We start from the raw sequence: 17,457 nt of genomic DNA, 5'->3' as shown, positions 1-17,457 counted from the left end.
ATAATTACACCAGAGACCTGGAAATCAGTAAGACTTAGTCCTCAACCTTGAAGAATTCACAGAGTACCCTAGTGGCAGAAATATGCCTGAAAACAATTAACTGCAGCAGAGATATTTGCTGTTGTTGAGCATGGAGAGATGGAATAGGTCAAGCAGCTGGGGAGCTGGCAGACACAAAGAATGCTACAAATCCATCGCATGAGACACTAGTAAGTGCTGTCTTTGTCCACCAGGCCTGTCAGGAGTATCTAAAATTCTGAGCAGATCACCTGAGCTATCTAAAACTTAACTTATTACCATCCTTCTCACAAAATAGGGCTTCCCTGGTGGCTGAACTGGTAAAGAATCCACCTGCAATGCAGGAGACCTGGGTTCGATCCCTGGGTTGGGAAGATCCCCTAGAGAAGGGAAAGGCTACTCACTCCAGTATTCTGGCCTGGAGAATTCCATGGACTGTATAGTCCATGGGGTCACAAAGAGTCGGACATGACTGAGTGACTTTCACTTTTTAGTAAATAAAAATCCTGCTTCTTTACATGTATTCATAGAATTGTGATTGGTACCCCTATTCATACAGTCCTTTCAGACAGAAACCTGAGCGGCTTCCTCATGTCCTTCTCCTTTACTCCCCGTGACCAACATTAATCAGGAGCTCTCAGTTTAATCTTCAGAGCCTCTTCTCTGTTCCTCCCTTCTGAGCACTCCAACGTTGCTGCCTCAGACAACCTCTTAAACTTGAACATCTGCAATAGTCTTCCCACTGGTTAGTCTCCCCCATCTTCAGATATGACCTCTTTCCAATCCATTCTCCCCATATCAGTTTAAAACAGGAGTGGCCCTTCTTCCTGTAGGAAAAGGCCTAAACTCCGTAAGGAGTTAGGTATAGGTTGAGAGATCAAAAAAGATCTTAATGACCCAGATAACCACAGTGGTGTGATCACTCACCTAGAGCCAGATATCCTGGAGTGTTAAGTCATATGGGCCTTAAGAAGCATCACTATGAACAAAGCTAGTGGAGGTGATGGAATTCCAGCTGGGCTATTTCAAATCCTAAAAGATGATGCTGTGAAAGTGCTGCCCTCAACATGCCAGCAAATTTGGAAAACTCACCAGTGGCCATAGGACTGGAAAAGATCAGTTTACATTTCAATCCCAAAGAAGGGCAATGAATGCCAAGGAATGGTCAAACTACTGCACTATTGCACTTATTTCACATGCTAGCAAGGTCATGCTCAAAATTCTCCAAGCTAGTCTTCAACAGTATGTGAATCAAGAAATTCCAGATGTTCAAGCTGGATTTAGAAAAGGCAGAGGAACCAGAGATCAAATTGTCAACATCTGTTGGATCATAGAAAAAGCCAACACATTAGAAAAGACCCTGATGCTGGGAAAGATACAAGGCAGGAGCAAAAGGGGATGACAGAGGATGAGATGATTGGATGGCATCACCAACTCAATGGATATGAGTTTGAGCAAGCTCCAGGAGATGGTGAAGGACAGGGAAACCTAGATGTGCTGCAGTCCATGGGGTCACAGTCAGATGCAACAGAACAACGTAGGTTGAGAGTGCTACTAATGCTTGAGAGCCAAACTGCTTGGATTCAAATCCTGGCTCTACCACTTACTAGCTGTCTAGGGCAAGCCACTTAGCCTCTCAGTGACTAAGTTTCCTCAACTGTAGTATAGATGTAGAAACTGACTCTCTGTCAAAGGATTATTGAGGGGATTAATTGACTCAATACTGTACCTATAAAGTGCTTAACAGTGCCTGGCACAAAGTCAATACACTGCTTGATGGTGGGTACTCATGGTAGGATAATAGTACACAGAGTATGTGCCAGGTAAATAAAGATGAGCGGTACTCCCCTTGTCTTCCAGAGACTAACAATCTGAAGGCAAACATTGCGTCTTATAATCAATGCTGTTAGAATTTGAGCACAATGCTAAATGATCGGGGAGTAAGGAGAAAATTATTAACTCTTGTAATCTAAAATTGTTCTGTTAATTTTTTTTTGTTTTCTGGATACATAGTAACTCAACTTCCCAAATACAGCTTAGTGTCTCTCAAACCACACATGCCTTATACATAAAATTTGAAGACTCTTGATTTTGTTCCTGTATCCCCTTACAGTGACAATAAGCAATTGGTTCTAGTATGTGTGAACATTTAGGTCCATTGAGGAATAGTTTGAAAAAAAGAGAAACTGGCATTGAACACATATACAAAACGGAAGGCACATGATACACAGAAGAATAGTAGAGAGTTTGCAGTAAAGCCTCAGGAAATAATAACAGTGGTAAAGATAACTGTAGAGATGACTGGTTGGGAAAGACCGTGATGCTGAGAAATGAGAAAGACTGAAGGCAGAAGCAGAAGGGGACGACAGAGGATGAGATGGTTGGATAGCATCACCAACTCGATGGACATGAGTTTGAGCAAGCTCCGGGAGTTGGTGATGGACAGGGAAGACTGGCGTGCTGCAGTCCATGGGGTCGCAAAGAGTTGGACCAGACTGAGCAACTGAACTGAACTGAGTGATAACTGTACCCACTGGTTTTTGAAGTATGTGGGCTGCTGAGATTTGAGAGTTGCTGATGGGGGTGATACGAGGGAGATTTGAGGACACTGGCAGAATATATGTAAATTCAGTATGTCTTATAAGTACATATGAATTCAAAACTGAACACAGAGTTTAAAGAAGAAATACAGATTGAGGAATTGCCTTTCGATATTGGAGGCAGAAGAATGTTCTGTTTGAATTTGGGTTCAAATTACTAGTTCAGTTCAGTTGCTCAGTCCTGTCTGACTCTGAGTTTCAGCTTCAACATCAGTCCTTCCAATGAACACTCAGGACTGATCTCCTTTAGGATGGACTAGTTGGATCTCCTTGCAGTCCAAGGGACTCTCAAGAGTCTTCTCCAACACCACAATTCAAAAGCATCAATTCTTCGATGCTCAGCTTTCTTTACAGTCCAACTACACATCCACATGTGACTACTGGAAAAACCATAGCTTTGACTAGACGGACCTTTGTTGGCAAAGTAATGTCTCTTGCTTCTTTATATGCTGTCTAGGTTGGTCATAACTTTCCTTCCAAGTAGTAAGCATCTTTTAATTTCATGGCTGAAGTCACCATCTACAGTGATTTTGGAGCCCCCCAAAATAAAGTCTGCCACTGTTTCCACTGTTTCCCCATCTACTTGCCATGAAGTGATGGGACCAGATGCCATGATCTTAGTTTTCTGAATGTTGAGCTTTAAGCCAACTTTTTCACTCTCCTCTTTCACTTTCATCAAGAGGTTCTTCAGTTCTTCTTCACTTTCTGCCATAAGGGTGGCGTCACCTGCATATCTGAGGTTATTGATATTTCTCCCAGCAGTCTTGATTCCAGCTTGTGCTTCATCCAGCCCAGTGTTTCTCATGATGTACTCTGCATATAAATTAAATAAGCACGGTGACAATATACAGCCTTGACGTACTCCTTTCCCGATTTGGAACCAGTCTGTTGTTCCATGTCCACTTTTAACTGTTGCTTCCTGACCTGCATACAGGTTTCTCAAGAGGCAGGTCAGGTGGTCTGGTATTCCCATCTCTTTCAGAATTTTCCACAGTTTATTGCGATCCACACAGTCAAAGGCTTTGGCATAGTCAATAAAGTGAAAGTAGATGTTATTTCTGGAACTCTCTTGCTTTTTCAATGATCCTGCGTATGTTGGCAATTTGATCTCTGGTTCCTCTGCCTTTTCTAAAACCAGCTTGAACATCTGGAAGTTCAGGGTTCACATATTGTTGAAGCCTAGCTTGGAGAATTTTGAGTATTACTTTACTAGCATGCGAGATGAGTACAATTGTGAGGTAGTTTGGTCACTCTTTGGCATTGCCTTTCTTTGGGATTGGAATAAAAACTGACCTTTCCCAGTCCTCTGGCCACTGGTGAGTTTTCCAAATTTGCTGGCATGTTGAGGGCAGCACTTTCACAGCATCATCTTTTAGGATTTGAAATAGCCCAGCTGGAATTCCATCACCTCCACTAGCTTTGTTCATAGTGATGCTTCTTAAGGCCCATTTGACTTCACACTCCAGGATGTCTGGCTCTAGATGAGTGATCACACCACTGTGATAATTTGGGTCATTAAGATCTTTTTTGATCTCTCAACCTATACCTAACTCCTTACGGAGTTTAGGCCTTTTCCTACAGGAAGAAGGGCCACTCCTGTTTTAAACTGATATGGGGAGAATGGATTGGAAAGAGGTCATGTCTGAAGATGGGGAGACTAACCAGTGGGAAGACTATTTCAGATGTTCAAGTTTAAGAGCTTGTCTGGCTTACTTCACTCTGTATAATGAGCTCCAGTTTCATTCATCTCATTAGAACTGATTCAAATATATTCTTTTTAAAAAATAGTAAGATGACCAACAAGGACCTACTTAAAAAAAAAAAAAAAAACAAGCTTGTCTGAGGCAGCAATGTTGGCAGTGCTCAGAAGGGAGGAACAAGAAGAAGCTCTGGAGATTAAACTGAGAGTTCCTGATTAATGTTGGCCACGGGGAGTAAAGGAGAAGGACATGAGGAAGCCGCTCAGGTTTCTGTCTGAAAGGACTGTATGAATAGGGGTACCAGTCACAATTCTATGAATACATGTAAAGAATACATGTACAGTTCTGTGTATTCTTGCCACCTTTTTTAATATCTTCTGCTTCTGTTAGTTTGGTCCATACCATTTCTGTCTGTTATTGTGTCGGTCTTTGCATGAAATGTTCCCTTGGTATCTCTAATTTTCTTGAAGAAATCTCTAGTCTTTCCCATTGTATTGTTTTCCTCTATTTCTTTGCACTGATCACTGAGGAAGGCTTTCTTATCTCTGCTTGCTATTCTTTGGAACTCTGCATTCAAATAGGTATATCTTTCCTTTTCTCCTTTGCTTTTCACTTGTCTTCTTTTCACAGCTATTTGTAAGGCTTAGACCATTTACTAACACTGTAATTTTGGGAAATTATTTAATTTTTTAAGTCTCAGTTCTCATCTGAAAGATGGGGGTTGTGATAATACTAATCAAACAAGAAAGTTAGGATTTAGAAAGTTCTCTGAACACTTTGCTGCTTATTTACAAATAGTGAACATCTAGTAAGGTCAGTTCTTGCTGTTGATGGTGATTATTAATATATTGTTTCTTTTCTTCAGTCAAGATAGGTGAATTTACAGATACTTCAGGCAAATTTAGGAGAAGATGATTTCCTAGTGGCAGGTTATTGTCTACTTAGAATATGCTGCCTTTTGTTATCTTATTCTAGGGAATGTAAAATATTGTAGAGTTTCATAAGTATATCTGTATCTCTTTCCTCACCTATTTTTCATGTGCAGGTTTAAGTTCCTACAGAATTTAACAGGTAATTGAAAAATATATCCTACAACTAAAGAGCTATAGAATTCCAGAAATCCTTGATTTCATTACCTGATTTAATGAATGTAATAATTGGTAACATTCCAATTTTACTAATAATGCTTTTAAAGTGCTTAAACATTTTTCATATTCTCCCTATTGTCATGTGTACCCTGTTTTCTCCTTTCTTGATATTTAATAACTTTATGTAATTAAGATAAACAGTTTGATTTAGCACCCTCTATTACGAGTGGTGTGTCAGAGGACATCCCCTACAGGACGCTCTCCTGAAGCTCACTTAGACTCCTCTACCCCGTGTCCCGTAAGCCCTGTGCACTCCCTGCTTCTCTCCCCCCCGCCTCTCGCTCTCTCCCTCCCCCTCTCCCCTTTCTTCTCTCCCTGCTTCTCTCTTTCCCTCTCTCTCTCTCTGTCCTTTTAACTTATCTGCCCCTTAGCCTTGATGGTAAGAATAGTATCATGCAGCATCAAACAGGAAACGGCCAGCACTCAGTAGATACTTAGCTAGGTTTTGTTGAGTGAGTGAATGAATGCTGCCCTCTTGCATCATTTATCCAGTTCTGAGACCAGGGTCAGCAGTGTACCAGTAACTGATTCAATTAGTTATTCATTTAAGAAGGCCTTTAGGAATAAGGTAAAGTAAAATAAAAAATAAATAAAATTTAACAATAGAATTAAATAGTAACCTAATTCCAGAGACTGCTGTCTGTGAAATAGCTGTCTTTCTAAAGTTGTCTGCACTTCTTCAAACGCCAAATGCCTTCCACTAGTTACCTGGTTGCTAACTACTCAGTAGTGTACCTACAGTGACAGGTTCAGTCTAGAAGACTGAAGAGGACTCCTGATAAAACTGTCTCTAATTCAAGGCCCTTAATTCAGAGCTGTAGACCTTAAACACCTCAACTCTTAAAGATTCTGTCGGTGATGTTAGGGAAAGGAATAGTGTAGACATGAAAAAGGTTCATCATGTATGTCTAGTGATTGAGCATTCATCTCTTTGTTCACAAGAACTTGAATTATGATGCATAACTGTGTAAGAAGCAAATGATAGACATAAATCAAATCACAAATTGCCACCTGAGCCACCCAGCACATGCTGTGTCAACCCAGTGTGAGACTTACCTTCTTCTCACATGACAGATAATCAGACACAGGAAAAAGTTTGCAGGTGCAAGAGGAAGCAGCTAAAAAGATTGTCCTGGCATCACCTGTAGCCTCAATATATACCATTTACCTCCCAGTGTCATGACTCTCGGCCATAGGTCACATTTGAGACTTACAACCTTAACCCAGCGTGCTGCTGCCTCCCCCTCAAGTTCCCCTAGAGTTGCTGCCATTGGCCACTGTCCAAGAATGAGGTTGCACAGCTGTCCTGACAAATGAGTTTCCCCCATTCAGGCCAACAAATGGGGAGTTTGAGCTGCTTTGTAATACTCTTTGCCTCTGGGTTGCAGAAGCTATTTAAGATGTAATAAAGTATCTTGCTCTCTGGTACTGTGTATTTTCTTTTTGAAATTATGTAAACATCTTTAGGATCCTTTTAATGCAATAGTCAAGAAGTCATCCTTCTAAAGGGAGTTGATTTCAGCTTTTTTCCTCTTTCTTTTTGTCTCTCCCAGATACTAAGGATTATATCTTGGAGCCGCTTTCTCTGCCAGAAAGTCCAGGTGGCACCACCAGCTTAGAAGGTTCTCCATCTGTGCCTTGTATTTTCTGTGAAGAACATTTTCCTGTGGTTGAACAAGACAAACTTCTGAAACACATGATTATTGAACATAAGATTGTCATAGCTGATGTCAAGTTGGTTGCTGATTTCCGAAGGTAAATTTTGTTTTCATCCATAGAAGAATTAGGTTTACTATTTCATAGTGGAAAGGTATAACTTAATTATTCCTGTAGAAATATGAAAATTCATACTCTTTTTCAGGTTTCACCTTAGCCTTTTTTCAACTTTGAGCTTATTTGCATTCTTGAGCAAGTTGTATTTGAAAATGTTACATACTCTTGTATTTCTACAAATTCTGGAAGCAGACCAACTTTCTAAAGAGTTGATAATACTCCCTTTACCACACCTCATGAAATTTTTGGCATTGTTGGTCTCTATCAGATTGATGTCCTTTTTATATTTCAGGATACACACATTCTCCAGCTAAGTGAGTTCTTCCTGACAGCCCAGAATAAACTTGGTAAAAAAAAAAAATTTTTTTTAAGCCACCCAAAGGGAGGTTTGGGGGAAAGGGGATCCTTGGATCTTAAGTGTTATGATAAAGTTGAAAATCAGAAAAAGTGAGTCTTTCAACAATCCAGAGGGGTATAAGGGGTATAAAAGGAGACAGCAGCTAAGGTAAGTGACTGAGGTGCTCAGAGGAAGAGGATGAAGAAGATGAAGAGAAGATAGGTGTGAGTGGCTGAGTAACTGCCAACACTGGACGTGGTGAGAAATGTAGGAACCTAACCTGTATAGCCGGATCCTGAAGTGAGCTAGACTTGCTGATTCTAGACTGCTTCTTGGAAGTGATTGTCTAAGAGACATGCCTTCTCTTAAGCAGGTCTAATGGAGTAGTTATGTATAGGTCATTATACATAATGACCTATATATATAGGTCATATATATTGTTGCAAATATGGTGGTAGTTAACTAGCTTAGGATAGTTACTGACAGCACACATTTTGGTATATCTGGTAAAGTCCCATTTTGAGATATTCTGCATTGATTTCCCTACAGAACATAGAGTAGCCCAGATATTGTAATGTCCTTGCATCTAAATTCTGTATCTGCCAGACCACATTATTCTTAGCAAGAGACTTCTTTCTTAGGATGGGTTTTGCAAACATCAAGCTGTATTATTAAGAGTGGACTGTGAAACCCAGCCAGCCTAGGATTGAATGCAGGCTCAGTGACTTTCTTACCATATGACTTCCAGCAAGCTACTTACTTCTCTAAGCATCAGTTTTCTTATCTATAAAATGGGGGTAACACCAGCCCTAAGATTGTTGAGCATTATATAAAAGCAGGATATGTGTAGCACCAACTAGCATCTGATATCTTTCATACCCAATAAATAGTAGCCAAGTTTTTAATTATATTTTGGTTACAAAAGACATATTTTAAGTCTTAGTTTTCTGCAACTAGAGCTTAAGTTTTCAATAGGCATTTGTTGCTGACCTGAAAATCTAATTATGGTTTGTAAAATTTGTTTTGAGAAATTTTCATTTCAGGTTCTAAGTACTCTAAACTTCTAGAGTAACAGTTTGTTTTTTAAGGACAAATAACCACAGTGCCCACAGGGGTAATATTAGCTGTTCTGTAGCCCTTTTGTCCTTCTCAGCCGCGTAGCACCTATTCTGAATGTCCACTGTGTGCCTCCTGTGTGGTGGCTGCTTTTATCCATTCAGCATTGCCACTCAGCATTTGAGTAGCCTTGGGGCTGTATGCTTAGGGGGCATAGAAAGTTATATGAAGAATATATGTCACCAACTCCTAGAATGAGTTTTTTTTTTGGCCACACCATACAACGCTTGTGGGAATCTTAGTTCCCTGCTGGAGGTCAAACCTGGGCCCCCTGCAGTGGGAGCGTACAGTCCTAACCACTAAACCAGCAAAGAATTTCCTAGAATAAACTGATTTTTACAAGCTTTCAGTGGAGAAGCTGTGCTTCTCATTCTCATCCATTGTTCTTTATTTTCAATTAAAATATTTGTATATGTATGTATATATGTATATACGTGTGTGTATGTGTGTTTTGGGAGTTTTCTCTTACATGCTACAAAGTTACATGTAGTCAGATCTGTTGGTTTTGTTTTAGACACTTCTTAAGCTAGAGAGCTTTAAATTGTTTACTTACTCAAATAACCATTGATAGGAGTATCAGCTAAGTTATGCTTTTCTAAATTTTGTATCACTTGGTTTTTCTTTGATGTAAAACTATATTTCCTTACTCTTTTTTGTGATATAAATGCAAATTCTCCCTCAGAAATTGCAGAAAAATGTGATGATCAACCAGTGATAATTGAGTAATGTTGAATTTTTCTTTCTCTTCTAAAATCTGTAAGGAATGTCTGAATCGGAGTTTGTATTTTATCCTCTGTACTTACGTAAGATAGCTGAGTGGCTATATTTGTTCTAATCCATCTCTCTTTTTATCATTGTTGTCAATCTCATCTGTATGTGGGCAGGAAAATCAAATTATTTGCTAGGTCTCAGGTCTTCGGAGTTGATAATCAAATGTTAAGATCAATCACATTCTAAATGCAACCATGTAATAAAATGGATGCTTTAAGTAAAAAGAAAAAGGTGCTTGTCTGATAGAAGTGCTTTCTAAATAAAATGTGTAGTTAGCATGTACTTTACATTTGGAAATCTAGATTTTCCTTGTCAACTGTCGTAATTAAATTAGTTTCATTCTCAGGAAGTAAAAACATGATGAATTCAAATTGACCAGGAATGTATATGAATAGACTTTAATATCTTTTAAAATATTCAGCCTCTTTTAGGTATTACCTGCCTGCTTTTAAGGAAACTAAAAATTCCTCTCCAAAACAGTGCACGCATTGACTGCTGTGATCAGAATTAAACTGGAACCTTCTCAGCATTATATGACTTTTTCTTAACAGTTATTGAGGGGAGGAAGGGACAGTGAGTTCAGTTGGCATGGATTAATTCACTCAGAACTGCTTTATAGGTTGAATAATTAATATATGTAATAATTATTATATATGCTTCTCAGAGAAGAGTTGTTGCTTCTGAGCACAATAAGTAATAAAGATCATAAATAATAGATAAGAGATGCACTTACCTCATCCTTTGTAAGAAATAAGCTCTCACCTAAAAATGTGGAATATATTTAACATTTTCTTTATTGGAACAAAGTAACAGTAAAACTTTCCATGAGCAAATAAACAAAATCTCTCCTTTGATCCATTTATTAACATAGCTATTTATATAAGCTATTTGCTAGCTTTATGCAGTAGGTAAAACTTTTCCAGAAGAAAAATGTTAACTCCTAATTCTTTGCTGCTTTCTATATTAGATTCCACTCATTCCATGCTACTTAATTAACAACTATATCTCAAATCTTTATGCTTCTGTCAGTATCACACCAGTTACAGTGGGGAGTTGGACAGGGAAGATGATATTACTACAAAGATTTCTGGCTAGACATGATTAAAATTCTTTGAAAGAAAGTATTTGCTGATGACCAAATAATTACTTTTGTGGCTTTTTAATAAAATATGAAATGCTGTGATAACTATCCTCCAAATAAAGGGTGCATACCACATATTATTTCTTGGCTTCCTTTAGGTATTGGGTGGCTGCAACTGTAGCTTTAAGTAAACTAAAGAAGTAGGAAAAAAATGAAGAAATACTAAATGATTTCTTAACATGGAACAATAAGTTTTAGTGGGTAGGAAAAAATGCCATAAATGCATGTGTTGAACATCTGCTGTCTTTAAGACATCTCTCGGTTGAATACAGTTTATCTGAATGTTTTTACCAACCACAGGAAAATGGACATATTGACACTTCTTAATTCTGTGGTAAACTAAAAGTATTATTATGTGATAACTGTGATGCATCTTAAATCTAGACTTAGGTCAAAAATTTGTTGTAGTTCAGATCTGTTCATATACCATAAGATATGATAATATATTTAACTTATATGGTAGTTTATGATAATATTTCACTTTTGTAGCATGATTTTTTTCATTTGATATTGGTGTCACCCAACCTTTGGTCAGGAGGAGACCACTCAAATGACAACTTTGTGTCTATTGGACTGACCTCTTACCTGCATTATTCTCTTTTCCTCAGAAACTGCCTAACAACATCTCAGAGATGTTCCTAGAGCTGGTGTCTAAAAAACATCCTTTCCAGAATTCATAACTACTTGTTCATGGAGCAATAAAATAACTTTTAATGAATGTAAAGGCCTCTAGACTGTAAGAATATAACAACATTTTCTCTCCCTTCACACCATGGGAAGCCTTAACAATTTGAGGAGCGTAACTGAGGTTCTGTCAGACAGGCTCTCTCCATGATTTTAAGTCAGCTGCTGTTAGTTATCATGTCCCTTGTGCCTACCACATTGAGGTAAACAGTGATACAAAACAAATATGTGACGTGAACCTTCTTGTCAAAGACCATAGAGAATAGGAGTGAACATCGAAGTCCTTGGAGACTCAGAGTCATTGACTTTTGGAATCAGGACTTCAGAAGAATTAGTGCCACTGTAGGGTCTCTCTTGGGCTCTTCCTTGGTGGCTCAGTGGGTAAAGAATCTGCCTGCAGTGCAGGAGACCAGGGTTCAATCCCTGAGTTCGGAAGATCCCCTGGAGAAGGAAATGGCAACTCACTCCAGAATTCTTGCCTGGAGAATCTCTTGGACAGAGGAGCCTGGCGGGCTACCGTCCACGGGGTCACAAGGAGTCAGACACGACTGAGTGACTTTCACTTCACTTCAGAATCTCTCTTGCCTAGTCAAGCAGTTCCAATTCCACAGCCCCAAACAGCTGGTGTAAACTCTCAATACCTACACAGGAGATTAGGAGCAGTTCAGATTAAGAGCTGCTTTTAGGGAGTATGCTTTTCAGAAAGGGAAGACCTTCCCTCTCCCTTCAGACATCATTTCTGTACTTTGGTTTTTCCCTGTCAAAAACTGTTTTCCAAGGGCTCTAAGGAAGTTGAGTCTCTCCATGGTCTCTGAGGAAATTCTTCAACTATCCTTTACAACTATTAATATAATTCTAGAGGCTTTCTCCTGCTTTTTTCTTGTTTTGAGGTTCTTATGTAAATTGGTACTCAAGTGACATGAGAGACATGATGTTGTAGAAGACTTAAAATTTGGAGACAGCAGATCCCAATTTGAAAGGTCACAGTTGTGTGACCTTGGGCAGGTAGGGTCTCAGTAACAGGAGCTGCTCATAGTTATCATCCTCTGATCACTCTACTCTTCCTCCACCTTAGGCACCTGTGTGTGCCTTCTGACACTACTAATACAACTGTTGTAACTTGCTCATTACATGTTTGATGAAATGTTATCATTGTTTTTGTTGTTGTTTTGGATGCCAGGATTTCTTTGGAATAAACAAATTCTTTATTACTCTAGTTTTATCTAATTATGTTATTTTTCCTTATAATATTAACCGGCCATTTATTAAACACCCAGAATGGTGGGTGCTGCTTTACATGTATCATCCTATTTAATTATCAGCAATCCATTTTGCAAATGAGTAAGCCAAGTTTCAGAAGTTTTAAAAAACCTTTCAATTCAAATTTATATCTCTAAAGGCAAAGGCCCTGCTTCTCTCTACTCACTGTTGCCTGCGGGGCTGGTGTAATCAGTTAATAAAACATCAACTATGAGGGTTTGACCATAGGTTTAATTTGGAAAGCTAAACTACTTCTAGCTCACGATATGTGCAGGTAAGAGACTCTTATTGTGTTGACTCTGTTACAGAATTAGTCAATGACAGTTCACAGGACAGTCTCATCACTAGTATCTGCTCTTATCTGGTCATCTGCTTCATGCAGTTATGATTGCCTTTTAACAAACTGTAGGCTAATGGGCTGGTCACTATTCTGTTTTTCCCAGAGGATATCACCCACTTCAGTGGAATAGTAATCAAGAGTGATGAGCCTTTCCTTGGTGTATTCTAGTGGTAGCCATGAGGGAGCTCCAGATAAAACGTGACTCTTCTAGTTTTTTAAGTCAGTTATCTTAGCACCTGGTCCTGCTGTGTGAATTTGATTAGTCATGAAAATAGATGTGTGTGTATTTCTGTTTGGAAGAACGATCCATCTTCCATTCCTGACATCTCTACTGGACCTTCTCTTGTGGTCCTTCATCCGTGTCACCACTCTGCAATAGAAAATATGCTGAGGGAAGAGTAAGAAGAGTGTCTGGGAATGTCACTTTTATTCTCTTAAGTCTTCTCTTGCCTTTTTTTTCTCTTTCCCCTGGAGAGGGAAAAAAAGCAACTAGTGGGAAATGGAAAGGAGGAGAATGAGAGTAACTGTGTAAGATAACTGGGAAGTGGAAGGTTGCTGAAGCTGGCCAGAATGGCAAAAGAAATAAGCCTTTTAGAGGTGCCTTTTCTCTTTCTGTGTTCTTTGATGAATCTGAAATGCTTTCTGCTCTGTTACTTCTAATGTGGAAGCCAGTAAGCTAGCCATAGGGTTGTAGTTCATTATTTATACTATTTATCATTTGAGGGTGAGCTGGAGCCTAAGATACATCATTTTCAGATCTCTTAAAATAAGGTCTAGCACTGTTTTATAAGGAAAGGTTTCTCCCCCTTCTTACCCATCCAGGTTGACAGCATGGTTATACATGAGAAGAATGAACTAAAGCATGTGGTTCTATTGTTACACATTATTCTTTTACTTCTTTTACTTGTATATTCTATACATGGTGTTGTTATCCATTTATATTTTATATAAGCTCATGTCATGGTTCTCTCTTTCTCTCAGACCTCTCTCCCAGCACATTTTTTTCCCCTAATATGTAATGTATGTCCTTTCTATAGGGGACTATAGGTTTGGGAAATTAAGGAGAGAATTAAAAAGAGCTGAAATACTGGGGGTTGGAGGCTACTTAGAGAACCTTACAAGAGTCTTTAGATACTCTTCTACCTCTTTAAAACATTTAGTGTGGACCTACTATATGCAGAACACTGCTTGGTGCTGTAGCAGGCCATTTAAATGTATTGTTTCTGTGTACTTTATCTGTATCACTAAGTTCCATCTCTTTCACAGGTTTTGGTTCTTTGTTGTAAGTTTCTTTTTTTATCCATTGACCATGTGTTCTGATAAATTGTCAACTATATAGTCCACCTTTCCATCTCCTTTCTCCTCCATGAAGGAGATCACATTCTCTTCTTTGTAAATTTGATAAATGGGATTGCAGTTGTTAATATAAATCTTTTTAGGTAAATGGAAAGATGAGCAGTCTGTTGAATCCTGTCATCTTTCTCCCTCTTTCGTCAAATGACACAAGTCTGGCTATTATGCTTTGCTTTTAAATTTAGCCAGTGTCCTGCTTCTAACTCAGCTCATTAGATACAGGAATTGTAAGCTTGGCTATTTTTCTAAAAGCTAAATTTCCCTCCTTTCAGATACAGCATGGACAATATGGAATTGTTCTATCTTGTTATATAGATATTCAATTTAGACAGACCTTTTGTTGCATTGTCATCATGATCTCTTCTTTTGATGTATAAGGTAAACACCCAGCTTTCAATTTATTGGAAAATGTGTGATGAAGCCTTTTTAATCATTGTTGCATTTTAAATTCACATAAACATAGATGTGATTTTCAAAAAAACTTCACTATTACATAAAAATAGTTCATTTTAATTTTCCCGTATGTCTGTTTCTTGAATTTGTGGATGGTAAAATGTAATCATTTTCATGCCCTTACAGGGTAATGTTATTTCATTAAATATTTCATGGTTCTACAATGCTCTATTGCCTTTCTATTCACAAATTTTCTAGCAGTTTTCAGTCAACATTTGATTTGTTGCTTTAAGATAATGTTCTTATAAAATCCTGTCATTCTCAAGTAAGTAGTTCATTGCGTCTTCTCACTATTCTTTCTTTATGATTGTTCTAAGGTACATTTTATATTGGAGGAAAAGGTTCACTGAACAGCCCATTACAGATTTTTGTAGTGTGATAAGAATCAATTCTGCAGCTCCATCTGGTAAGTGTACATCTTGACTACCATCTTTCCCCTGCAATCCAAAAATTCAAATGAATAATCTTTCTTTAGTTGTAATTCTCTAAAATAATAGCTAAAATTAAATTTCTCTGTTTATATTTTCTAATAACTTCAATGAAGCTAAAACAGAACTATACACCAGAAGAGATTTTTTTAAGAAATAAAACAATTTTTTAAGTGAAAAATAACATTTCTCATTTATTTTTCTCATATCTCAACAGAAGAACAAGACAATTATTTTTTGTTATGTGATGTTTTACCAGAAGATAGAATTCTTAGAGAAGAACTTCAAAAGCAGAGACTGGTAAGTAGTAAGACTTATTTTAAACAATGAATAGTGTGTTGGAAATACAGAATCATTTTTGTTATTGTTCTTTTTGTTTGTTTGTTTTTATTCTGGAAACTTTCAAATATACACAAAAAAGGAGATAATGCATAAAGATCTTAAAACAGAAAAAGTATACATTCGATTGAAGATTAAAGCATTTCATGTTAAAAATGCAGAGAGAATTTTTGGCTTTGTTTTGCTTCCTGGATTATCTCTAAAATAACAACAGAGCTTACACACTTTAGTGTAATTTTAGTTGCCTGACACATGCTAGGGTTCAGCAGTCGTGGAAAAATGCCCTCAGCTAAAATTGAGTTGAATTGATTAACTTTTTTCTCCCACTGGAATGTGCTACGCACGAGCACTTCTTCTGTTCCTCTTTATGAATTAAGCATATAGTTTGATGGTAATACCCTTTCTCATTTTCAGCCTTAACAGTAAGTACACTAATTTGAAAATTACAGTATCTTTTCAAAAGATAACAGCATATACAATTGTGAAAATTTTCATTTTCAGAAGTTGAATAGAAATTGGTTAATTTTTTGAAGTTACTAATTTTATTTAAAAGTATCCAATTTTCCATTATTTGTCAATAAATCTCAATTATTACTTGAAAATGACTGGCTCGTTTTTTCTTCTTTTAGTATTTACTGAAGTGTTCCCTGTATCTTTGGACTCAGCTAGATATATTGTAAGAGAATGTAGTACTTCTGCTAAATCCTCAAGAGATCTAGGAGGAAAATAATATCTGTCTACTAAAGTCATAAGATTTGAGAAAGTCCCCTGAAGCACATTATGTTTTATAAACATCCCAGCTGTTTATTTCTCCCATAAGCAGAGATGGTATTGTTGGGTATTGATTTATATATAAGAAAAATTATGCTTTTCCTGTAGCAACAAACCCAATGAAGAAAGAGGACTTCTCTTCTTTCCTTATTGTAATATATAAGAAATCCACAGAGTCAGGATAAATTTGCTAACATTTTATGAATTTTGTTTGGTAGTACTTATTCATAATTTTTTATTTTCATGAATTTTTTCACTCTTACAGTGTTCTTAGTCAAGAATACTCAGCTATCATAATCCTAGTGCTCCTATAGGTTTCTTTATAAGAACTTAAACTGTACTACTTCAGTGGTTACTGTTACTCAGTACACAGAATCTTTACTGTATACCTGTAGATAGATTCAAGTTTCCAGAAATATGTGCATCTATAAAGTTGAGGTAACCTTTGAAGATTCTGACACCAGCTTCAGCATATGGGCTCTTAACTCACACCACCAAGCAATTCTCTGACACCAGCTGGATACTCTGTCGATATAGTAAAACTCAGTCCTGACATTGTCTATCCAAAGACAGCATCAGATGCCACAGGTCAAGGGCTCAGACCTACAAGACTGACATCCACTTCATATGTTGTTCAGTCCCTCAGTTGACACTTTGCGACCTGATGGACTGCAGCATCCCAGGCTTCCCTGTCCTTCACCATCTCCCAGAGCTGGTTCAAACTCATGTCCATTGAATTGGTGATGCCATCCAACCATCTCATCCTCTGGCGCCCCCTTCTCCTTCTGCCTTCTATCTTTCCCAGCATCAGGCTCTTTTCCAAAGAATCAGCTCTTCACAGCAGGTAGCCAAAGTATTGGAGCTTCAGCTTCAGCATCAGTCCTTCCAGTGAATACTCAGGGTTGATTTCCTTCAGGATTGACTGGTTTGATCTCCTTGCTGTCCAAGGGAGTCTCTATAGTCTTCTCCAACACTGCAGTTTAAAAGTATCAATTCTTCAGCGCTCAGTTTTCTTTATGATCCATCTCTCACATCCATACATGACTACTGGAAGTTGGCAAAGGAATGTCGCTGCTTTTTATTATGTTCTCTAGGTTTGTCATAGCTTTTCTTCAAGATGCAAGTGTCTTTTAATTTCATGGCTGCAGTCACTATCTGCAGTGATTTTAGAGCCCAAGAAAATAAAATCTGTCACTGTTCCCATTGTTTCCCCATCTGTTTGCTG

The 17,457-nt window shown here is 38.0% G+C and overlaps 1 protein-coding gene across 2 annotated transcripts in view; it reads left to right on the top strand.

Annotated features, from left to right (window-relative positions):
- ZNF277 (zinc finger protein 277) overlaps positions 1–17,457 on the top strand; it is a 131,015-nt gene that overhangs the window by 61,338 nt on the left and 52,220 nt on the right. For both annotated transcript variants that reach the window (XM_043463168.1, XM_043463170.1), the window contains exons 2-4: positions 7,020–7,221; positions 15,012–15,100; positions 15,340–15,422. In XM_043463168.1, coding sequence (XP_043319103.1) covers positions 7,020–7,221; positions 15,012–15,100; positions 15,340–15,422 — 374 coding nt within the window. The remainder of the gene's footprint in view (positions 1–7,019; positions 7,222–15,011; positions 15,101–15,339; positions 15,423–17,457) is intronic.

This window comes from Cervus canadensis, chromosome 3 (genome assembly GCF_019320065.1).
Source record: "Cervus canadensis isolate Bull #8, Minnesota chromosome 3, ASM1932006v1, whole genome shotgun sequence".
Taxonomy (NCBI): domain Eukaryota; kingdom Metazoa; phylum Chordata; class Mammalia; order Artiodactyla; family Cervidae; genus Cervus; species Cervus canadensis.
The sequence above is the reverse complement of the archived record's forward strand: the minus strand, read 5'-3'. Positions and strand labels throughout refer to the sequence as shown.